The sequence below is a fragment of the Oncorhynchus clarkii genome, chromosome 16, assembly GCF_045791955.1.
Source record: "Oncorhynchus clarkii lewisi isolate Uvic-CL-2024 chromosome 16, UVic_Ocla_1.0, whole genome shotgun sequence".
Classification (NCBI taxonomy): Eukaryota; Metazoa; Chordata; class Actinopteri; order Salmoniformes; family Salmonidae; genus Oncorhynchus; species Oncorhynchus clarkii.
The window spans coordinates 44901057-44925641 of NC_092162.1; the positions used below are offsets into that span (position 1 = coordinate 44901057).

Below are 24585 nucleotides of genomic sequence, written 5' to 3' on the forward strand. Positions count from 1 at the left end.
TGCATAAATGTTTGGTAGCCTATATGTGCACAGGACCAAGAACATTTTTGGGCTCATTGATATTTTCTCAAAAACAAATATTTGTTCATTCTATCCACCCAAATTGTTCACTTTCAAGCAACCCTCACCTGGGGTCATACACAAACATTGCATAGGCCCACAGGACCTAAAATAACTGGTTCCTATATTGTGGACCATGGAAGTACTAAAAAGACAAGTCCAACTCATATTGAAGTCTATAACCAAACAGGAAAACACGGGCACAGAAAAACCTGCGCACGCCATTGTGCACGTGTTTGGGTGGAGCTGAAGGACAGCACCAGTCAATAGGCCAGGTTGTAATCGTGGTGATGATTTGTCAGCACTTTTGTCAAACGGCAGTTCTATGACTGTGACACAGTAAAATACATCATAATAGTTATTTGTTTTCATCCAGTAATGTGATAACACAGCCTGATCAACCAAATTATGACCCATCCCTGGTGATTACAAAGCATCAGGCTACCACTCATATTGCTAAAATAAACAGCAAACCTGGTTTCAAAAAACAGATAAAGCAACACCTCTTGGCGCAACGCCTCTCCCCTATTTGACTTAGATAGTTGGTGTATATGCATTGATATGTAGGTTACGTGTGCATTTAAAAAAAAATGTATGTAGTTCTGTCTTTGAGCTCTTCTTGTCTATTGATGTTCTGTATTATGTCATTCTGCATTATGTTTCATGTTTTGTGTGGACCCCAGGAAGAATAGCTGCTGCTTTTGCAACAGCTAATGGGGATCCTAATAAAATTCCAAATACCAAAAATACAACACATACTGTACACTGATACATGTTATGTCAGAAGTATCAGTAGTTTTCTGATTGTACCTGTACTGACCTACTGTATAGCCCGCAGGGTGCCACTCTGTTGTTTCTTCTCTCTTGCCAACTACTTATGGAATTGTCATGCCAAACAGCTTGACAATGAAAATGGAGTAGGCAAAAGCACAAACTGACCTGGGACCAGGCTAGTATTGACCATAACTGCACTGAACTGTTGGTGTAGGCTAGTATGCATTAAGAGTGCCCGGGAGGCTGAGGAATTATGTTTTTGTGCAGTGTGGGAATGTCTTCTGTTTCAGTGACTGGAGATGTGATTTCACTCTTCCAAAGTAGGTATTTCACTCACTCGTTCCTCTTCTGCCCTCCTTGCTTGTCAGTCATTTTCAATCCACTTGCAAGCCTTTACTTATAGTCTGTAAATCAAGACATGATGGTAAAGTAACTGCACAGTCTCAGACAGAAACATACGGAATACATGTTGCAATATAAAATAAGTGCGCGCACACACACACGCACACACACACACACACACACACACACACACACACACACACACGGGCCGAATATGTACGATTTTGTTCCCCCTGAGAAAGTAATGGTACTTACAGCCCAATTGTACACTATAAATACAGCGGCGATGTTTTAGATGGGTAATGGACCCCACCAATGAAATTAACTGAAAAAGAAAACACAATAAACACATAAATAAAACAAACACATAAATATCAAATAATTCAATACTAATTTCATGCTCTTAAATAAAAGGGTCTAAATGATTAAAAGAAGTGAAACATAAAAATAAAAAAGGAAAAAAGAGGCCTTGACAGTAGGGCAGTGATGATACCAGTATCGCAAACATTTCGTGGCAAAAATGAAAACATGAAGCAGACCTAACTCTTTAGTCCTTTAAAAACCTGCTGTATGTAAAATAGTGTGTGCTATAGCTTGGGAAATAAATTCATGTGACTCTGGATGACAACATAATTATGTTTGTTTCCAACATTATGGCGTTTTTTTCTAAAGAAGTTAAATCTGATCCGTGTTTTGTTTCCTTGCCACCATACTAACAAGTATCGCGATACTGGTATTGTCCCGGCCCTACTTGACAGTATTACATGTGGCTGTGACCTTATGCCTTTCTATCTGTTCTAGTACGTGTTAAATTGTATATGCGTTTTTCTTTGTAAAGTGTGTTGTGACCATGTATAAAATGCACTTTAAATTCACATACAGCTGTCCTCCTCCTCAGTGAAGGTGCTGACCATATAGCAGGCATAGACGAATCCCAAGAGCTGTAGGCACAAACACAGAGACCACCAATTCAACAATCAAATCAAATCAAATTTTATTTGTCACATGCGCCAAATACAACAGGTGTAGACTTTACTGTGAAATGCTTACTTACATTTACATTTGTGTGGGTGTGTGTGTGCGTTTGTGTATTGGAGTGTCAGCGTAAGTATGTGTGAGTGTGTGTGTAACATGTAACATTACATTCCAATGAATAACACCACATGGGTACATTCTGAATTTATTTAATTGTGTGTTTGTGTGAGAGAGAGAGAGAGAGAGAGAGAGAGAGAGTACTCACAGAGATTAGGAGTTGTATGATACAATGTAGGACCTCTATGTATTGGTATTCCAGCCAGCATCCCAGAGCATAGATGAGTTCTGGGCTCTCCAGACTCTGCCACCTAGCGGCAGGAAGGTCCCTGTCATCACAGCCTGGCCCGTTGTCTTTCCACCATGAAAGGTGTGAGGATACACCCAGGGATAGCAGGTCGCTCTCCTGCAGTGACACAGCATATGGGTTGTTCATGTTCTTACTAGCATGGTTATGTATTTATGGTATGTTATTGTTTGGGAATAGAAAAGCAGTTTGATCCAGTGCCAAAATAATACACAATTGAAGACAAAGCAAATATATTAGTTGATAGCAGGTCTGAATATTAGTGACCAATACCTTGGAAAGGCCTCCCAGGTCCAAATAGAAACAGCACACAAAGACATTCCAGGCCACCCACAGTAATGTCCACAGCAGGTACTAAGGCATGAAACAAAATATTTGATGACCATTTTAGACACATAATGTCTATCTATTTGTATGGAGGCAAACCTCTATACATGACAGAATTGTAACAATGGCCAATGCTTTTCCACAGTAGTTATACAAATGACTTTGCCTTCAGCACGTACAGTTCCATTCTTCTATGAAGAATAGGCACATTTCATGCAATTATCCACGTTGATTTTCAAGGTGTAATTTGTAAGTAAATACAGTACACTGCATTTAAACTTGCCTATGTAATAACCATTTAATTACACAACTTTCTCTATGCTTAATATAACGTGGGATCAATATTTATATTTGCAGCACATAAACATTCTTACATCACAGGTGATCCCTTACAGCTATTGTAGATTGGATTATGGATCAACAGTAATATTTCAGTGAGGACTGAACATTTATTTTCTTTATCGTAGACAAAAAACATAACATTATCCATTGTAGGATAGCCTGGGGCAGATTAACACAAAAGTAGTGTGGCCTAGATGTGACTTACTAGAACAACGTAGCGTGGCCTGTACTGGATGGTTCCAAAGAGGCTGAGGATAACCATGATTATTTGCAGGAAGTTGACCATGATGGGAGCCCACTGGTAACCAAGGAAGTCAAAAGCCTGCCTCTCCAATGCTGTCATCTGGGATGTGAAAGGGAGAGAGTAGGAGGGGCAGAAAGAGATGGTGGGTTAAGAATCTCTATGACGTGCATTATGCATGAGGAAGCATCTTATCAAGTCATCCACTCACTGCTTCCAGACTCTCCAGAAATTCTCATCTAAACAGTTGGTTCTGAATTGATGGATGGTGGTGTTAAACGGTCATCTCTCCTACAAAGCATTCACTAGACTATTTTTTTCCCCATGCTGACTGCTCTCTCTGGGTTGTCAAGGTAACTGAGTCACTGGGACAATGCATGTTTCAGGGAGAGGGGCAGAGCAGGGATATGAATTCTGTCCTCTGAGTCGCCTTCTCAATCACTCAAAATGGGGGGTAGGGTTGGAAGAAAGAGCGGGACAAAGTGGGACTAAGGTTCAGGCAGAGTGGGGGTTGACTCCCTTTCCCCTTAGGCAACTCATGCAAGCAAGATAAACATGCATATTTTTGTATTCTAAAAGCACACAATCAATTATTTTATTTTCAGTGTTGACCCATAGCTTGTAGTTATGGTGAGCAAGAATACAAAAATCTTAATTAAAAAATGTATCTTAGAGAGAAATATAAATTTATGTTTGATTGACGTTGTATTTGATGTGAAATATTTATATTATTATAATACACTTAAATTTGTTTTTCTCAGCACACAAATATATATGGCCTATTATTACATAGTTTTACTTCAAATATGTTTAATTCAATTTAGTTGGATATGGAAATGGAAAGACTGACTGGTGTGTCGTGGGAACTGTAATTTATTTACACGTTTATCTCAAACTTTGTTTTGTCTTTACAAAAACAATTTCAACAACATCAGCCAGCAGAAGTGGCAGTAAAACACTGAAGGAAGTAAACCAAGGCTATGGTAGCAGGTGTGTTTTGAAAGTCTGTATAGAGATAGCATCATCGCAGAAGAATGATCTCACCACTTGGAGAGTGCAGAGGAAGATCAGCATACATCGTCCTGAACAGCAACCCATTCTCTCTTATCTGCATAAATGGCTTCCAAATAGGCGAATCGAAACAGCAAAGCAACTTTTTATAAATTCATAGGGGGCAAGTTGAATAGTCCTTCCCATATCCAAACAAGCTCTCCGGTCCGGGGACGTGTCGTGGTTTGCAGCGGTGGAACAAAACGAACTGAGAAGGAAAAACACTTAAGGTTGTTACAACGAGGGGGAGGGTAGGGGGCATAGTAATTCCCCTACTCGGATGCTCTGCTAGGTGTGGCGCTAGGGACGCTCGACACTGCACTAGTGCACCAACTAGTGTAACACTCCAGTAGTTTTTGGTGCTGGTGGAAGGGACAATGCATAAACGTTTAGTAGCCTATCTGTGCAGAGGACCAAGAACATTTTTGGTCTCAGTGATATTTTCTCAAAAACAAATATTTGTCCATTCTTTCCACCCAAATTGTCCACTTTCAAGCAACTCTCACCTGGGGTCATACACAAACATAGCATAGGACCTAAAATAACTGATTCCTATACTGTGGACCATGGAAGTACTAAAAAGACAAGACCAACCCATATTGAAGTCTATAACCCAAACATGAAAACGCGGGCACAGAAAAACCCGCGCACTCCATTGTGCACGTGTTTGGGTGGAGCTGAAGGACAGCGCCAGTCAATAGGCCAGGTTGGAATCGTGGTGATGATTTGTCAGCACTTTTGTCAAACGGCAGTTCTATGACTGTGACAAAGTAAAACACATCATAATAATTATTTGTTTTCATCCAGTGATGTGGTAACACAGCCTGATCAACCAAATTATGACCCATCCTTGGTGATTTCAAAGCATCAGGCTACCACTTAACACATTATTATTACACATGGTCATCTATTTCACCTCAGACGTCCACATCTGTGTGATGGTGTAGATTGAAATGTTATTCCAATCTCCACGCACTCCATTCACAGCACTTCTCCATTCTTCCGAGAGATGACGCTAGAAGCAAATCACAAATTCATAATTGGGGTTCTCCAGTTCCCCTGTCACATGGCTCTACCACCGAGCTGAGGCATAGTGTAGAGATGGAGGGGGCTTGAAAAACTGTGGAGGAACATCTGACGGTTCGATACAACACAGGGGATACAGAGGAAAATAGTTAATCTGTCTGCTTGCTTTGCTTTTTGCGGAGGTGTCCAAAAATGCCAAATGCAATGGTGCATTAGGGTCATGTTTTCTCACACAAGAGGCTCCAGTTATCGCTTTAATTGATTATGCTAGCGGGGAGTGGATGGTCTGAGTGGACGCAGAAATTGAAGGAACAGACCAAAGTGGACGCTGCGCGCCGTCGCGCCTCCCGAATCTCTGAGCTGAGTGAGTATGAAATCAGCTCCTGGCGCAATGCTCTGCCTAGAGCATGTCTCTCTTTTCCAGCATGTGGGATTTTCATATATCCCCATAATTGTATTATAGATTTTCTGCTGACATAAATTTGATTAGCTTATTAATATTTTTCAATTTGATAATTGATTGGTAAACTAAATGCATTTCTCCTCGCGATTTTTTTCCTTTGTGTTCACAGGCTCCGTTACCTTTATTTCCAATGGGTCATGCATTTAATAGAGCAGACACGTGTGCAACAGCCACAATGTAATTTCGTTGCCTGGCTTTTGTGATTAGACGTCTAATTAACCGATTCGTCAGAGAACCTTAATGTAATTGCATGCGGGCATTATGGAAACGTTATGTATAGGCTAGACTACGTTTACATCGCATGCTTAGTATTCGAGAGGCTTCTTTGAATCATGAAGATAATTCATATTAGACCAATATTTGTGTTTGATAAGAGATCAATCACCAAGCTTGGTCAGTGAATGAGAACACGCACACATGACAATCACTACATCGATTCTCATGTGTGCGTGTGTCTCTGAACCTTTTTGGTGATTCTCTCATATGCCTTGGCACTGCCAAATTCACCTCGCGTGCTCACACCCAGTCTCTATGTCATGGCTAGAGTCATGTTGTGCCAGCTATGCCTGCTCCGTGTTTGGTCTCTAACCTGTTGTCTCCGGAATCACTGCAGTTTGAGCTGTCGGGGTTCTCGATGAGATGTTAAAACCCATTCAACCTATGAGAGAGTCACGGTGTGCAGTGCAGGCAAGGGCGCAAATCATTAGGCTCACATACCAGGCTACTCGACTGATGCATAATGAAGAGGTTGAATAGGAAACATTGTGTGTAGCCTACTTGTGGAGAAGACGAAATGCATTTGAGTTTGCTACAGGGTAAAATGTATCAAAGGAGAAGGTGGTTTGGGATTTGCTTTTGTCAGCAGCAAAGGGTGCAGACAAATTAATCTCAGTTGGAGCTCAGAGCCAGGGAGAGAAGAACCACAGGGCCAGTGTATGAGCCAGCTCCCTGTAGTAGCCTAAGCCTTTATAGATCTATTTAGCATTCAGTGCACACTTAAATGCATGGATGAATACATGCTACTGAGAATCCTCTCACAGACAATATTCTCCCTCACTCAAGGCTAAAATGGTTAATGTTATTGCAAGCAAGCATCTGACCTCATTCACATCATCATCATGTCTCCTTTACCCCCCCCCCCCTCTCCCCCTCTCTCTCTCACACGCACACACACTCACACACACACACACACACACACACACACACACACACACACACACACACACACACACACACACACACACACACACACACACACACACACACACACACACACACACAGATTGAATTGTGGCTCAATGTGCTCATGGTGTATGTCTGTGTGTGTGTGTGTGTGTGTGTCTGTATGTGTGTGGCTGGAATGACTCACAGATAAAAGGTGGGGCTGCTCTCCACATCATCTCCCAATTGATTGATCAGGACTTAAGTGCTATGCTTGCTGTGGCCAGGGTGAGTTCAGGACATAGAGAGAATAGAGACAATGTATCTGTTTGCATATGAGTGTGTGTGTGTGTGTCTGTGTGTGTGTGTGTGTGTGTGTGTGTGTGCGTGTGTGTGTGTGTGTGTGTGTGTGTGTGTGTGTGTGTGTCAGGGTTGTGCTCAATTCAGAATTGTGGAATGAGTTGGAATTCAAGTTGAATTGGCCACACCCCACAGGATGTAGAATTTGAATTTCAGCTTGAGTGACATGACGTAGAATTCAATTCAGTGCAATTCAAAGAAATTCCACTCAGCAATAGAACATGAGAGTTTCATTGAATCTGACAGGTCACACTTCCAGATAATAAAGAATATATAACTGTTCTCTAGAAACAATGTTCATATACTATTTTAAACATAGCGCTTACAATAGCCAATTATATTTCCACCAACCATTTCATTTATTTGGCTTCTTTTTGAAGTCCTCATGGTCAACTTGAGAGTTTAGCTAATGCTTTCTGTGAAATGTAGTATTTATTTATGCCATATTGGTCAAAATTTAAAGGCCCACACCAGTAGAAATCTACTTTTTTGAGATGAGAAACGAAGGCCAAATATTACCCATGATGTTGCACAATGATTTAAGTCAATAAGTCATCGTTTTAGTCAAAGTATGATATATTTTGGCTTGAATTGACAAATCCGAACTGCCCACTTCGTTCAAATCCGTGTGAATGCGGTCTTTTCCCATGCCATATAAATGATTTTTAGCCTACGTTTCGTTTCAGTGCTGGGTTTTATTTGAATGTTACCACCCACCAGCATGGCGTTGTTTATTAATTACAAACAGCTGCAAAGTTATTCCTCTTCATGACTGAGATGAGTCAAACAGCCATGTGTCCACTTGGCATCCTGAGCCATGGAGCAAATTATAATAAGGGGCACAAAAGTTGTTGTTTTTTATTACCAGAAAATGATCATATCCATTGGATAATTTGTAAATGTTCACTTATTTTTGAGCTAGTCTGTATTATTCTTTTTTATATATGACCATTTTATAAATGGTCAAATATATAATTGCGTGATATGATAGCCTTTGAAAACCTGCTCCCACTGTCGCCCCCAAGATGAATGGTTTTGAACACTAAAGTTTTAACTACACACTGCACTGCTTTGATTGGTGTAACTGTCACGATCATCGTTGGAAGCATACTCGGACCAAAGCGCAGCGTGATCTGGATTCCACATGTTTATTTGAGTGAAACGCACAAAAACAATAAAGAATGAACAAAACGTGACATAAATGAAGTGCTCACAGGCAACAACACAAAAACAAGATCCCACAAACACAGTAGGGAAATGGCTGCCTAAATATGATCCCCAATCAGAGACAACGCTAAACAGCTGCCTCTGATGGGGAACCATACCAGGCCAACGTAGAAATAAACACACTAGATCACCCACCCTAGTCACACCCCGACCTAACCAAAATAGAGAATAAAAAGGCTCTCTATGGTCAAGGCGTGACAGTAATGTTAGCTAGAAACCACAAGTGTCTATCCAAATAATGAAAGGGCACTCGCAAAAGAAAATTCAAGGAACTTATGTCATTTGTGGCGTGCATGATCATGAGCAAAGTCATTGTAGCCTATCATTTCATTTCCCCTGTGAGAACTATGAGCACGATCTGACTTGGCTTTGTTGTACCGCAGCTGAAGCCTACCAGCAGCCTGCCTACCAAAGGTTGCACCGTGTCCATTACAATGTAGAAAAACGCATATCAGCTATCTTTCAATAGTTATCCATAATTTCTGGAGCTTCATCACAGTTCCTTCTAACTGTTTCTATGGTGGATTTGCCTGCCGCAATTCATGGAAAATGCCATAACTTTGGAGACAACAATAGATTACGAAGTTAAAGATAGGCCAGTGGTTTCCATCTGTGGCAAAGTTTTCCCTAAATTAGTGCTTGTGACAAGTCCAGTTTTAGAAGCCATAGTCAGCTGGCAAATCTTTTGAATGCGGTGTAGTTAAAAAAAAACACACAGCAACAACAGATAACATTAGCTAGCTAGAAAAAGTTAGCATGCTAGTTAGCTACACTGACGGCTGACAGTGCCCTCGTTTTTGATCAACACGTGGAAATTCCCACACCTGTTACGTCTGTCGCTAGAAGAATGAGACCAAAGCGCAGCGTGGAAAGTGTACATGATTTTTAATACTGAACTCTGACAAAACTACAAAATACAAAACCGAACGTAAAGTTCTGCAGGGCTAGACAGCAACTATGCAAAAACAAGATCCCACAATCAAAGGTGGGAAAAAAGGCTGCCTAAGTATGATCCCCAATCAGAGACAACGATAAACAGCTGCCTCTGATTGGGAACCATACTAGGCCAACAAAGAAATAGAAACATAGATTTGCCCACCCAAGTCACAAATAGAGAATAAACAAGGCTCTCTAAGGTCAGGGTGTGACAGTACCCCTCCCAAAGGTGAGGACTCCGGCCGCAAACCTGAACCTATAGGGGAGGGTCCGGGTGGGCATCTTATCTCGGTGGAGGCTCTGGTGCGGGACGCAGACCCCGCTCCGCTTGAGGCTCCCCCAACTTTGGTGGCATCTCTGGTGCGGGGATCGCCGTTGCGGACTCCGGACGGTAGATCGTCGTCGCGGACTCCGGACCGTAGATTGTCGTCGCGGACTCCGGACCGCAGATCGTCCTGACCATCATCCGCATCAATGGGCGATTACGGGATGACGGATGGAGAGGAAATTAAATTTCGCTCACACGTCCAGGAATTCCACCTCGCCTCCAAGTCATCCCTGAAGTCCCCAACGGTCCCGTTGCCGAGAGCACCCGAGGTTTCCCGACCTCCCTCAAGAGTCGCCGAAGACGACTGAGGCACTGTTTCCCGAGCCTATGCAACTAGGCAGAGGTGGGCTGTTGCCAGCGGAACGGCAACACAGGATCAACACAAAGAGCTGTCTGTATTATGGGACTTTTGGTCATTTTGTTTCCGCTTGTCCATTAAAAGACCAGGCTCACCGGTAGGAGCGAGTACTCTGGTGGGCCATATGGAGAACTTTTCTGCTCCCCTTACTCGCACCCCTTTTCATGCCATTCTGCTGTGGGGAAACCAGTCCAAATCTCTCCGTGTCCTCATTGACTCTGGGGCCGATGAGAGCTTTTTGGATGCCACACTGGCTTCCGAGCTGAACATCCCCACTCAACCCCTCTCCATTCCCATGGATGGTAGAGCGCTAGACAGCAATCTATAGGTCGGGTCACCAATTACACCACTCCCATCAACCTACGTGTGTCAGGGAATCACAGCGAGACCATTCAATTCCTGCTCATCTCCCCAGATTCCCATGGTTTTGGGATTCTTCTGGCTCCAGCGACACAATCCTCTCATCAACTGGTCTATGGGTGCTATCATGGGCTGGAGTCCGTTCTGCCACGCCCATTGTCTGAAGTCGGCGCAACCTGCCCCTGGACGTCTTCCTGGGGGCTCGGAAGTTGCTCCAGACCTCTCCGCCATTCCCGTGGAATACCAGGACCTCCGGGAGGTGTTCAGCAGGTCCTGGGCTACTTCCCTTCTGCCGCACCGTCCCTATGACTGCGGAATTGACCTTCTCCCTAGCACCAGCCGCCCCGGGGACGTCTGTACTCTCTGTCGGGACCAGAGACCAAGGCTATGGAGACCTACATCGGGGACTTCCTAGCAGCAGGATTTATCCGTTCCTCTTCCTCTCTCCCCTCTATCTCCTCTCTCGTGGAGAAAAAGGACAAGACCGTGTGCCCGTGCATTGACTACCAGGAACTCAATGCCATTACTGTGAAGAACCGTTATCTACTACCACTTATTTCCTCTGTCTTCGAGCCACTCCAGTGGGCCACTGTTTTCTCCAAGCTGGATCTACGAAATGCCTACCACTTGGTGCGGATACGAGAGGGGGACGAGTGGAAGACCGCCTTCAACACGGCCAGCGGCCACTACGAATATCTGGTCATGCCGTTTGGCCACACCAACGCCCCTGCTGTGTTCCTGGCTCTGGTGAATGATGTTCTCCGTGACATGTTGAACCGGTTCGTCTTCGTCTACATTGATGACATCCTTGTCTTCTCCCACTCCCCCCAAGAACACGTGCTCCACGTCAGACAGGTTCTCCAGCACCTTCTGGAGAACCAGCTGTTTGTTAAGGTGGAGAGTGCAAGTTCCATTGCTCCACCGTTCCCTTTCTGGGCTACATCATCTCTGCTGGGAGTGTCCAGATGGATCCCAGGAAGGTGTAAGCGGGGGTGGATTGGCCCCAGCCTATATCCAGGGTGCAGCTGCAACGCTTCCTGAGGTTTGCCAATTTTTACACCGCTTTATCCGGGTTACAGCACCCTGGTCTCCCCATGTCTGCACTCACCTCTACCAAGGTTCCGTTCACGTGGTCCTCTGCCGCTGACCGAGCATTCCGGGACCTCAAACGCAGCTTCACCACTGTTCCTATCTTGGTTCATTCTGACCCTTCCCGTCAGTTCTTGGTGAAGGCCGATGCTTCGGATGTCGGAGTGGGGGCTGTCCTGTCCCAAGGTTCTGCCCTGGACCTTAAGCTGCATCCCTGTGCCTTCTTCTCCCACCGCCTCAACGCCACGTAGAGGAACTATGATGTGGGGAATCGGGAGCTTCTTGCGGTGAAAATGGCGTTGGAGGAATGGAGGCATTGGCTAGAAAAGGCGGAACATCCGTTCATTTTGTGGACCGACCACAAAAACATGGAGTATCTCCACACGGCCAAGTGCCTCAACTCCAGACAGGTGAGATGGACCCTGCTGTTTACCTGGTTCAACTTTTCCCTCTCCTACCGGCCCGGGTCCAAGAACGTCAAGCCGGATGCCATGTCTCGCCGCTATAACCCCACGGTTACCATCCCGGAACCCTTCCCACCTCGTGCCTGGCGACAGCACTCAGCTAGGGTATAGGGAAACAGATGGGGGGAGCCCAGATAACCGGAGGTTTGTGCCTGACGCAGTCCGGTCCGCGGTTTTGGATTTGGCCCATTCCTCCAGGCTTGCCTGCCACCCGGGTTCCCGTTTGACAACGCTTTTGGTGGCTTACTATGGTTTCGGATGTTGCCTTGTTAGTCGCCGCCTGCACGGTCTGTGCACAGAACAAGACTCCTTGGCAAGCTCTGGCTGGTCTGCTTCAACCACTGCCTGTCGCTCACCGTCCCTTGTCCCATATATCCCTGGATTTGGTCATGGGTCTCCCCCCGTCTGAGGGTAACACTGCCATCCTGGCTGTGGTTGACTGGTTTTCCCAAGCCGCCCACTTCATTCCTCTCCCCAAACTTCCCTCGGCCAAGGAGACGGCCCAGCTTATGGTGCAGCACGTCTTCCGTATCCTCAGATTCCCAGTGGACATGGTCTCCGACCGGGGTGCTGAGATCTCATGCCCGTTCTGGAAGGCGTTCGGCACGCTCATTGAGTTGTCGGCTAGCTTGTACCCTTTTTTACGATTTCCAACCCAGTACCCTTTCCAGACTATACAAATGAAATACACATGCGGATCCCTTCTCCACAAAACAGATGTGCATGCAGATACAGGCTTAAAGACATAATGTAGGCATAAAGAGGTGCATCAACATGCTCTAAAACGTGTCTCTATGGCATTTCAAGGACCCACACCACATGTCCTGTTCTTAGCTCCCTTATACCCTGACATGCCCAGCCTCCTGTCATCCCAGTAACACACAGACAGGTAGGGCAACACAAGGGGTAGAAGAACAATGAACATTTACAGTTTGAGGTTTAAGCGCATAGTAGATTGCCATAGGATGAGGGGGTTTTCTCTGTGGCTGGGGAGAGGGGCTTTGTTTAGCAGAGGAGCCTCTGGTGGAGGGCCATTTGACTGCTTTGCTCTGCTCGGAGCGCAACGTCCAATTGGTTGGCTTAGAGAAAGCTGCTCCAGGGCCAGAGATTACACTGCAGTGCCGAGGCGTCACTCTGACTATGAGCCAAGGGGTAAGGCAGGGGATAGAGAGAGAGAGAGAGAGAGTAGAGTAGAATATGTTGGGAGGAGGAGGAGGTGGACCGACAGAGACAACAAGGCAGCAGCTCTGGGAACCTGGCTCTGGAAATGTTACAGTCTCCTCTCATCATCAGCTTTTCAGCTTCTTCAAAACACCTGTCACGGAACTCCCACGCACACACTGATGTGCCTGCCTCTCTCTTTCTTCCTCACCCTCCTTTCAGCCTTACTCTGCTCTACTTCCTCTTGCCTTACCCTTGCTCAAAACATCTGTGTTCTGTTCTCAGAACATAGATACACTGTCAGATTTCTGAATGAATAGAATATGTCTTTCTGGATCCATTTGTGTATTTCAGAATATTCAGGATATTCTTGTGAGAGTGTTACAAAATATATATTCTGGGTCAACTCTGGGGAGGGAGTTGAAAAGCACTTAAAGACATTTGAATTCTGGTGGGAATTTTAAAAATTGTGTAAAGTTAAAGGTTTGTTCACCTCTCCTGTTTATACTTCCCCTGTATTTAACACTTTTATGTCATGCTTTACACACAGTATACAATATATAGGTATGTCCGTTAAGTTGTAAGGTAATACAGATGTGTTATGAAGCATGTTTCCTGCCTCAATGTATTGTACAGTCATTGTCAAAAGATCTGTACAGGTATCTATCTAGTGGTTGGCTCTCTACTGTTGCGAAATGTCATTTATTAATAAATTCTATTCATATTTATCAAGCAGGGACTAATTTGCGAGTCAAGAAAGAGCACAGTTTGTGTTTGTGCCCTGTTGAGGGCACTCTGCATCATACTTACGAGAACAGCTGAAGGATGAAACCATATTTTTTGGGAAGAATCAGAACTTTCTCTCCCATATAATTTACAATGTAAACATGTGCCCTACTAGCACTGTACAGACCACCACCACAGCCCACTGCAATGGCAAGGCTAAGGCTAATTTATCTGGGCTGCTTCAGCCATTTTGGATACCCACACTGGTATGCTAATGAGCTACAATACTAACCATGTAAGTGCCTACCAAATTGGCACATTGGTCCCATAGCCACTGAATTGATCTGACCATAGACACTCTTTTGGCTAAAACCAAAAAATAATGTGTGTGCATTCCACCAATTATTTACTCCAATTCCCAAGGAGGACATAAGATAAATGCTTTAAAGATATCAACACTTGGCAGAAACATGCATATCTGTTGGTGTTGAAATTCCCTGTGTGGAATATCCATATGTTGCAAATCAGTGCTACATTCTTCACAACCTCATCTATTTCTATAGAGTGAATGATGCAGGCACAAAGGCGCACAGCTCAAAACTCCCCCCACCTGCCCAGAACCCCCCCAAACACACCCCATCCCATTTTCGCTGTACCGGAACAAGATTCAGGGCATAGCTCTCTGTTTCAGTGTGTAGGAGCCAATTTACTATTATGTCTAACTGAAGAAATGGTTGAGCGATAGGGATGTCAGACAGTCATGGGAGATAAGGGTTTGTTTTTGTGTGCGAGAGATAAAAAATATAAGAGGAACCTAATAGGAGTTAATTGAAGAGGGGAAAAGCACCTGTGAAACTGGACATACATCACAGTACCTCCTAATTACCTAGCAGCTGGTCTGAACCAGTGTTTGGGGGGAGATGGGGGTAGTAGTGCAGAAAACAATGTTCCTCTGTTAACAAGGACATAAAGAACACATTATACTGTACCTCAGCATGCTGTGTGACCTGAGAATTTAAATGTCAAATGTTTTTCATGCCAGGTTATGGCACTCCATAGTTAGCATTAATATATTCAGAAGCACAGATGTCCAACCATAGCCACATGCAGAGACAAAGTTAAGCGATATAACTCTTTCCTTCTGTACTAATTGAGACCATCCCGACTCAACTTCAAATGTTAGTCAACAAGAGGCTATGATGAACTCTGGAGGAGTCGTAAAGTTGAAGGTATAGAGAGACTTTAGACTATAGATCAGAGTGAAATGAGTCATATGAATCGTAATGTATAAAGAGCGTGACAGTATATTCACCAATGAATATATCTGTGAGAAGAGATTTGGGAACCTGTTTCAAAATAGGCTAGCACCTTGGGGATTGCTGGTTCAAAATACTTGGTGTTTTCTTCTGTTGTCATGTAGTTCAATAAGTTTAACGGATTTTGTGAAAATATGCGACTGATTAGTCAGCCAGGACAGTTATATCAGAAACATATTTGCTGTCGCTTTGAGATTTGGAGGGCATCATGAAATAATCCTGATAAGGACTTTTCCTCTTTGTTTCAATCAAACCGTCCACCTTACACTCCTCTTTCACTGAGAGAGGAAAAAGCTTGGAGGACAATATAATCAAAGAAAATATGGTTTCCTCTGTTCTCTATCTTCTCTTTGGTTTCGGAATAAGATAATGATGTGTGCCTCTCTCTGTTCCTGTGTCTGTGTTACAGTATTTTTAGCTTCCATGTGACTCATTGACCCTGTTAATATTTACACTGTTGTGCAGGATTGATTCAAACATGGGGCAAATCATGATAGTTTGTAACGACGTTCGTCTGTAGGAGGAGAAGCGGACCAAAAAGCAGCGTGGTGGTTATTCATGTTCTTTAATGGAAAACTGAACGATACATGAAATAACTCTAATCTACAAAACAAACGGAACGTGAAAACCTATACAGCCTATCCTGTGACAACAAACACAGTGACAGGAACAATCACCCACAAACACACAGTGAAACCCAGGCTACCTAAGTATGATTCTCAGAGACAACTAATGACACCTGCCTCTGATTGAGAACCATACTAGGCCGAAAACATAGAAATGCCCCAAACATAGAAAAACCAACATAGACTGCCCACCCAACTCACGCCCTGACCATACTAAATAAATACAAAACAACGGAAATAGAGGTCAGAACGTGACAGTACCCCCCCCCAAAGGTGCGGACTCCGGCCGCAAAACCTTGACCTATAGGGGAGGGTCTGGGTGGGCGTCTGTCCGCGGTGGCGGCTCTGGCGCGGGACGCGGACCCCACTTCACCATTGTCTTAGTCCGCCTTATTGTCCGCCTCCGTGGCTTTCTCACCATGACCACCCCTCTCAATGACCCCACTGGACAGAGGGGCTGCTTGGGACAGAGGGGCAGCTCGAGACAGAGGGACGATAGCAGCTCGGGGCAGAGGGGCAGCTGCTCGGGACAGAGGGGCGGCAGCTGCTCGGGACAGAGGGGCGGCAGCTGCTCGGGACAGAGGGGCGGCAGCTGCTCGGGACAGAGGGGCGGCAGCTGCTCGGGACAGTGGGGCAGCTGGCTGACTGGCGGCACTGGCGGCCCCTGGCTTACTGGCGGCCCCTGGCTGACTGGCGGCACTGGCGGCCCCTGGCTGACTGGCGGCACTGGCGGCCCCTGGCTGACGGGCGGCACTGGCGGCCCCTGGCAGACGGGCGGCACTGGCGGCCCCTGGCAGACGGGCGGCACTGGCGGCCCCTGGCAGACGGGCGGCACTGGCGGCCCCTGGCAGACGGGCGGCACTGGCGGCTCCTGGCAGACGGGCGGCACTGACGGCGCTGGGCAGACGGGCGGCGCTGGGCAGACGGGAGGCTCAGATGGCGCTGGGCAGACGGGAAGCTCAGATGGCGCTGGGCAGACGGGAAGCTCCGGCAACGCTGGACTGAGTAGCTCTCGTAGCGCCGGACAGGCGGGAGGCTCCGGCAGCGGCGCCGGACAGGCGGGAGGCTCCGGCAGCGGCGCCGGACAGGCGGGAGGCTCCGGCAGCGCTGGAGAGGAGGGAGCCCCTGTAAGGATGGGCCGGAGAGACAGCCTGGTACGGGGGGCTGCCACCGGAGGGCTGTTGCGTGGAGGTGGTGACGGATAGACCGGACCGTGAAGGCGTACTGGAGATCTTGAGAGCAGGGCTGGCACCAACCGCCCTGGCTGGATCTTCACCCTAGCCCGGCAGATGTGGGGAGCTGGGATGTAGCGCACCGGGCTAAGCACGCGTACTGGGGACACCGTGCGAACAACTGCATAACACGGTGCCTGACCAGCACCACGCCCGCCACAGTTAGCACTGCTAGGAGCACTGTAGTGCTGAGATGGCACAGGACGTGCAAGGCTAGGGAGATGCACAGGAGGCCTGGTGCGTGAGGCTGGCACAGTCTTCACCAGACCCCTCGCACGCACCTCAGGATGAGTATGGAGAGCTGACCCCTGTGCCATTAAATCCCTGACACGCTCCGTCGGGCGAATGTCGTGCCTCATGCACCAAACCGGCAATTCCCTCATATCTCTCTCCTCCAATTTCCCCATTAACTCCTTCACAGTCTCTGCTTCGCTCACCTCCAACACCAGCTCTGGTTCTGAGCTCCTCCTTGGCTCCTCACGATAAACGGGGGGGGAGTTGGCTCAGGTCTGACTCCTGACTGCCACACTCCCCCTGTGCCCCCCCCAAGAAATTTTTGGGGCTGACTCTCGGGCTTCCGTCCGCGCCGCCGTGCTTGCTTCGCCAACCTCATTCTCCTGTAACCTTCCGCGCACTGTTCCATCGAATCCCAGGCGGGCTCCGGCACTCTCCCTGGGTCGACCGCCCACCTGTCTATCTCCTCCAAAGTTGTGTAGTCCAGATTCTGCTCCCATGTCCCAAAATCCTGATCTCGCTGTTGCTGTTCCTGCTGCTGCTGCCTCTGTTCCTTCTCCTGCTGCTGCTGTTGCCCGTTACCACGCCGCTTGGTCCTGTTGTGGTGGGTGATTCTGTAACGACGTTCGTCTGTAGGAGGAGAAGTGGACCAAAAAGCAGCGTGGAGGTTATTCATGTTCTTTAATGGAAAACTGAACGATACATGAAATAACTCTAATCTACAAAACAACAAACGGAACGTGAAAACCTATACAGCCTATCCTGTGACAACAAACACAGTGACAGGAACAATCACCCACAAACACACAGTGAAACCCAGGCTACCTAAGTATGATTCTCAATCAGAGACAACTAATGACACCTGCCGCTGATTGAGAACCATACTAGGCCGAAAACATAGAAATGCCCCAAACATAGAAAAACCAACATAGACTGCCCACCCAACTCACGCCCTGACCATACTAAATAAATACAAAACAACGGAAATAGAGGTCAGAACGTGACATAGTTACATGGGGTGAATTACATTACACTTAAACAAACACATATATCAGCATATCTTCAACTGGTTTCTCGCAGTACAGCATATGTGTGTGTAGAGGAAAGGTCCCGGTGAGGGTGGTCCCTGAAGACTAAAGACTAAAGACTAAAGATTAAGCGTAGTTTCAAAGATAAAGTCCAGCACACATTTGAATCTGGATATTAATTCCACTGATGTTGATTGTAGTACTATGGGCTCTTTGGACACAACAGGTTAGGTACCTGACGTTTTGTGGATGTGTCAGAAATGCCCCAAATCCTTAACGAGCCAAGGAAGATAAAGATGCCACAGGGTAAATGACAGTCAGTGGAGAGGAAACGAGGACAAAGAAAAGGAGGTCAGAAATGCTGTGGTTGATCTCTTGGTTATTCCTATGTCCTTCTTTTGTTGGTCCTTGGAGCAATGGAATAAATGGAGCAATTCAAGCAACTGTTTTTCATGATGTCTTCTCCTTTTTATTTGAATGACATGTTTGCCCAAGTTCCCCATTCCCCCTTACAATTCCATGAGCTTAAATAAGAGCAGCTGATCTGTATGACAAACACACAGTTCTTTCCTCTCCTTCTCCGTCTCTGCAGAGCCCAGGGAGGTTGTGGTGCCTACGTGTGCGGTGTGCATGTGTGTGGTGAGTGTGTGGTTGTGAGAGAGCGAGCGCCAGCGCTCCCACATGGCCTCCATGCAGGACGGGCTGAACTTCACGTCTCCTTCCTACGGCAAGGTCCTGCTGCTGGGCGCTATCGCTGCTGCCTCAGCCTTCGTCGTCACCATCCTCATCGTGGTGCTCTGTGTGGGCTGCCAGAGGTGAGACGAGTTAATGACCATGACCATGTGCACACGCACACAGCTATTTGCGTCTTTATAGTACATGAAATGTTGTGTTTATTATAGGAAGGGAAAGACGCATAATGTCTCCAGTGAAGGTGGGAAGCACAGGCTGATGGACATGGTGAGCAGAGAATCCCTCATATTACCACATTTACCTCAGCTGTGAGCATCATTTTAGGTAAAATATGGATACATTATGCATTCAAGCGATTGAGAAAACTATAATTTGTTTGTGTGTTTTCAGAGTATACTCAAGCAGTCAAGGCTGCGTTCCATCAGCAAGTCGGACGGTGAGATGAACAAGCTAAACTGCAATGGCAAGAGTGAGTAGAACTCTTAGGTATAAGACTATCACAAATGTTGAGCTCCATTTCGAGAAATCTTCACTACATAACAAACAATGAAATTGACACCTTTTACAAAGCCTTCTTTTATTTAGGTGTGAAAGAATGCTAACCTTTCTGGTTTCCATGTGTCCTGCAGAGTCATCCAAAAAGAACCGTCCGGCCAGCATGGACCTCCTGCTGCTGCCCAGCCGCCGGTCCAACTCTGACCTGCGCTCCGGGGGACGGACGCTACCCCAGGTACCCTCTGGTACGGGAGAGGAGCACACCTACTCTGAGGTCGGTCAACGCTCCTCCCCGAAGCGTGGCCCTGATAATAACCTCTACGCCATAGTGGGCAGGGCCGGAGAGACAGACACCCCAGCCCCTCCGGCCGTCCCAGCCAACACCCCTGCCCCCCCTGACCCAGACGGGGATGGGTTGAATGAACCGCTCCCCGAGCCAGATCCCATCCCCCAGGCCATGGCTCCTCCACACCCCCCGGAGACGACTGCAGAGTACGCCTGCGTCCGGAAGCTCCTGAAGGTGGACAAGGCTGTCCCCCAAAAGAGAGATAGTGGGACGGATATGGGGGAGGCACCGGTGCCGCCTCCTCGCCACGCCCCACCTTCACATCCTGCCCCGCTTCCGCCACATCCTCACAGCGTTAAGATGCTCCGGAAAAACGCGGAGGCCTTCAACCTGCCCACCTTCCCCAAGGTTGGTAGAAAAAAGGCTGATAATACAGAATTATACAGATACAGATTTCTGTTCGTTAGGGGAGTCTGAAAGTCAGACCTTGACGAAGGCCATGTTTGCAGAAATTATGATTAATTTCACTGCATTTTCCTGCCTGTTTATACATGTCTCTTTATGTACTTCCAGTTCACTACATGTATTACTCACAGACTGTGTGTGTGTATGTTTGTGTGTTTTGTATAAGATTACGTTTTGTACTTAGCATTCTTCACAGCGCTGCTCTCTCGGGCTCAATGCCATATAGATGACGCAATGCATTGAAACACAGATCATTATCCCTGCAGAAAGACAATGGTGCTGCTTGGCTGTCCTGTCATTCAAACTAGCAAGCTGCACCTATCAGTTAAAATCCACAAGATGTGGTACTTTAAGTCAAGTCTCTAATCCTAGTTTTAATATACATAATGTATTCTTGATTTGGTTAGTATCCCCTGTGCTCCAATAATGTAGAGCTGTACAGCTTGCATGAATCAACTGTAATGGTCTAGAATCTAGATGCTTCCTACATTTATGCCTGCAAGGCTGTTTGAGGTGTTGTGAATGAGCATGCATCTTCTTTAGGATCTGTCATGGATGCTGGGTCCCTAGGCAGCCCCTAGAGAGCATTGAATCTTAGTCAATTTCTCCTGATGCCTCTGCAGCTCAAGTAATTCTGTTGAGAGCTAAACATTTCATTGAGATGTTTAGAGTGCCAATGTAATGTAATGCATTTATATGTATGTTTGCACACAAGGAATGACTTGTATACTCCTTAGCAGAGGAGAGCAAAGGCATTTTAAATAATAAGCCTGTAACTGAACTTTTCATTACACTCTCCCAAGTATTATACAAAAGCACTATGTTTTGTTTGTTTTATTGCTGTGTTTCATCTCAATCATATGTGATGTGTTGACAACCCGTTCTTCCCGTTCTCTGATTGGCTGGCAGGAGGCAGTGTTCATGGGTAATGGAGAGCAGTATATATGGAAGCCTCCAGAGGATGATGACATAATCATGCTCCAAAACAAACCCTTAGGCCCTCTAAGTCCTCACAGTGGAGAGAACATTCAGCCATCTACTGCTATGGTGAGTATCAGTGGAGGTTGGTGGGTGGATGTATAGGAGGACGCGCTCATTGTAATGGCTGGAATGGAATTAATGGAACGGAGTCGAACGTGGGTTCCATTCCAACCATTACAATGAGCCCGTCCTCCTATAGCTTCTCCCAACAGCCTCCCCTGGTGAGTATGTTTGTCATTACAAAGTATGTGTTGTGTTTATCAGACTGATTAGTACTGAGGGTTGTCCTGTGCTGTGTGGTTTCCAGGCTGCAGAGATGTACTCCAAACCAGTCAAGAAGAAGAGAACTGTTCCTGGGTCTCCCCCAGCAAACATTGGCTTCCGTACCTTGGGACGCGGTGACCGGGACCGGGACCGAGACGGTGGGTTCAGTGTGGTGGTCAAGCCCCAGAACTGGGCCCCGCAGGAAGGGAAGCCTGTCGGAGGAGCCTCTGCAACTCTGGAGGACCACTGTTACGAGTCCATCGGGACGGGGGAGGAATGCAACCCTGCCTATGAGCCTATAGAAGGTGGTGGTGGTTGGAAGCGAGTTGGAGGAACCGAACGGCCTCCCAACACCTGCGCCACCCTCAGGCCCAGAAGGAAGAAGTCCCAGCAGCCCTTGCAGCAGCAGCAGCCTCCCCCGCCACCACCCACACAGCAAACCCCCAAGTTACAGCACCTTCCAGCCAAAGCCCTGCTGCTGCCCGGGGAGAACCTGTACGAGAGTATAGGGGACATGAAGCAGGGCGGAACTGCCACTTCCAGCACCACCACCATCTTCACCTTCAACGACGGCATGGAGATGTATGTCACTGGGCTCTAAGGCTGCTCCCTCTGTGACCTCTCACTTCCTTCCTAGCATTTAAAAAGAAGACCACGGTCGAGGAGAGCTGGTTGAGCCCCTCTCATGCTCACTCACATGTTTACATTACAGTCATAACTTCCTGCCTTTCAGAGCCTAGGGCAACAGTGTTGGTCAGTGGTTAACGACCTGGGCTGAAGAGAAAGCCCAAACGCTGGGTCAAACCCCTACCTTGATTCCAAAGGTAGTGATGAGAAATGAGCACAAAACTATTACAGAAAAATCTGTAGGATGGCAGCACTATTTTAACAATGTGCAGAGCACAATTAGAGGGAACATTTGGAAAATTCTTCCCAATTTTTTCAGGTCTAACCATTGAAATATAATTCATTTCTATGGTTAAAACAGTGTTATCCTGGAGCCCTAGTTTAGGAATGAGCACAACTTTCAGTTTACTCCCTATGTAGCACTTAGTCTGTGTACGGCAGACCTTTCCCCCAAGTTGGTCGAGGTGTGATTCAGGAAGGAATTAAAAGTATTAAAAGTAAATAAATTAAATATTAATCAAAAGACTTGAAAGCTCAGGGACCAAGAGTCAAATTATGAGAGAATAATTAACTAAATTGCACACATTGTTGTTTTCTTTCCCCCCCCCCCCCCAAAAAAACACAAATAATTTGACCATATTCTCAGATGATAATAGCAGATATTTTTCCCTTTTCATTTGTTACATATCACATGGACTGACAACTGTCTCCAATGCCATCTGTAAATGAAGTGTTTTATTTTTTCTTGCACTTTGCCTGCTTAATGTTGCATGCTAAAAAAACTCAAATCAAGCACTGTCATGTGGTATCTAAGAACGGTTTCTTTTTTGATAATGTTGTTGATTGTTTAGTTATTATGTTGCCTTGTTTCTCTTAGAGAGCAAAATGTCATTCTGATTCAGGATAGCTTTGGTCACTGGAAATCTCTGGTAATTGTTACTGTCAAGTTGGTCACTGCCTTCGTCTTCACCACAGAGAGGATAGGAAACTACTATGTGAACTACAGGGGCCATATCTAGTCAAGGGGGCATGCTGGTGGAGTCCACACAAGTTGAATAGCTCCATCATCACTCACAAAACTGTGGATCAGCCAAGATACCGCTTCTGCCTCACAGTCCTGATCGCTGACGATGGTGATTCCACCATCCTCAACTCTGAACGCATGGCGGAACTGACATCCACCAACAAACCCTCCATAGCTGTGTCTCATCACGCCACTGATGAACATTTTGATCTACTCTCGATCCCCAGTGACACCTTAAATATACAGGAAAAAACAACAACAGTGCAAGTGACAATAAATGCCAATGATCCAACGCAGAGATTGTGAAGGAGAGTATAAAAAGTAGAACGTCATCTAAACCTGGATACTAAAGAAGAAAACTTTATCTGACCAAATATACCAGCACACAATGTGGTTATTATTATTATTATGTATGTTGACGCAATGTGCGTGTGTGTATGTTACGAAAAGAGAAATAATAATAAATATATAATTGGTGTCAAGAAATCTATCTTTTACTATTTATGTTTGGTTGTGTTTTTGGAATGACTTCTCTGGTGGCAAATTTGCAAAGAAGTAAGTTAGCAATGTGAAGTTTGATGTGCTTTTGTTACATTTTTCCAGGCCACTTAAGCTATGATGTGTTCATTGAAAAGCCCAGCTAAGTTTTATGTGGCAGCTACTGTTGTGTGTTTGCTAATCAGACGACGGGGTCTTGTGCCCGAAGCTTGTAATTAAGTGCTAAAAATGAAAAAGATTGTAATGTTTTATATCAAGATTAATATTCATGAAAATGTCGGTCAAGTTTATACTTTTGTAATAAAGTGGCACTTTGAAAAATGTGTTTTCTCTAAGCTTGACTTTTAAAAAATCTAAACATTTACCTCATATGCCTTTTATTAGATAGGATTACCTTTACCAGAAGGAAATAATTATTTGTCCAACCTTGCCAGCTAACTTCACTAAAACACAGCACAGTCGAAAGCACTCTTTCCATTTGACCCTTTTCCATCCGTTCATGATCTGATAAGATATTATTATTATTATGTCTATTATAACATCATGATCTAAGGAATTAACATGGTCCACACATACCCATACAGTTGTGAAAAGGGCACGACAGCACCTCTTCCCCCTTAGAAGGCTGAAAAGATGGCATGGGCCCTCAGATTCTCAAAAAGTTCTACAGCCGCACAATTGA

General features: G+C 45.8%; 2 protein-coding genes across 2 annotated transcripts; one reads left to right on the forward strand and one right to left on the reverse strand.

Annotated features, from left to right (window-relative positions):
• Positions 1-879: 879 nt before the first annotated feature.
• LOC139367641 (sodium/potassium-transporting ATPase subunit beta-1-interacting protein 3-like) lies at positions 880-4523 on the reverse strand. The gene is made up of 7 exons (XM_071105910.1): positions 4470-4523; positions 3390-3527; positions 2789-2869; positions 2417-2614; positions 2057-2117; positions 1432-1501; positions 880-1238 (listed from the first exon to the last, which is right to left on the reverse strand). The coding sequence occupies exons 1-6, from the start codon at positions 4521-4523 to the stop codon at positions 1446-1448; spliced, it is 588 nt and encodes a 195-aa protein (XP_070962011.1). The 3' UTR covers positions 880-1238; positions 1432-1445.
• A 1132-nt stretch (positions 4524-5655) lies between these two features.
• Positions 5656-22957, forward strand: LOC139367642 (uncharacterized). The gene is made up of 7 exons (XM_071105911.1): positions 5656-5865; positions 19163-19385; positions 19473-19530; positions 19654-19732; positions 19893-20452; positions 21419-21556; positions 21798-22957. Exons 2-7 carry the CDS (start codon positions 19252-19254, stop codon positions 22353-22355), a joined length of 1527 nt encoding a protein of 508 aa, XP_070962012.1. The 5' UTR covers positions 5656-5865; positions 19163-19251; the 3' UTR covers positions 22356-22957.
• Positions 22958-24585: the final 1628 nt, after the last annotated feature.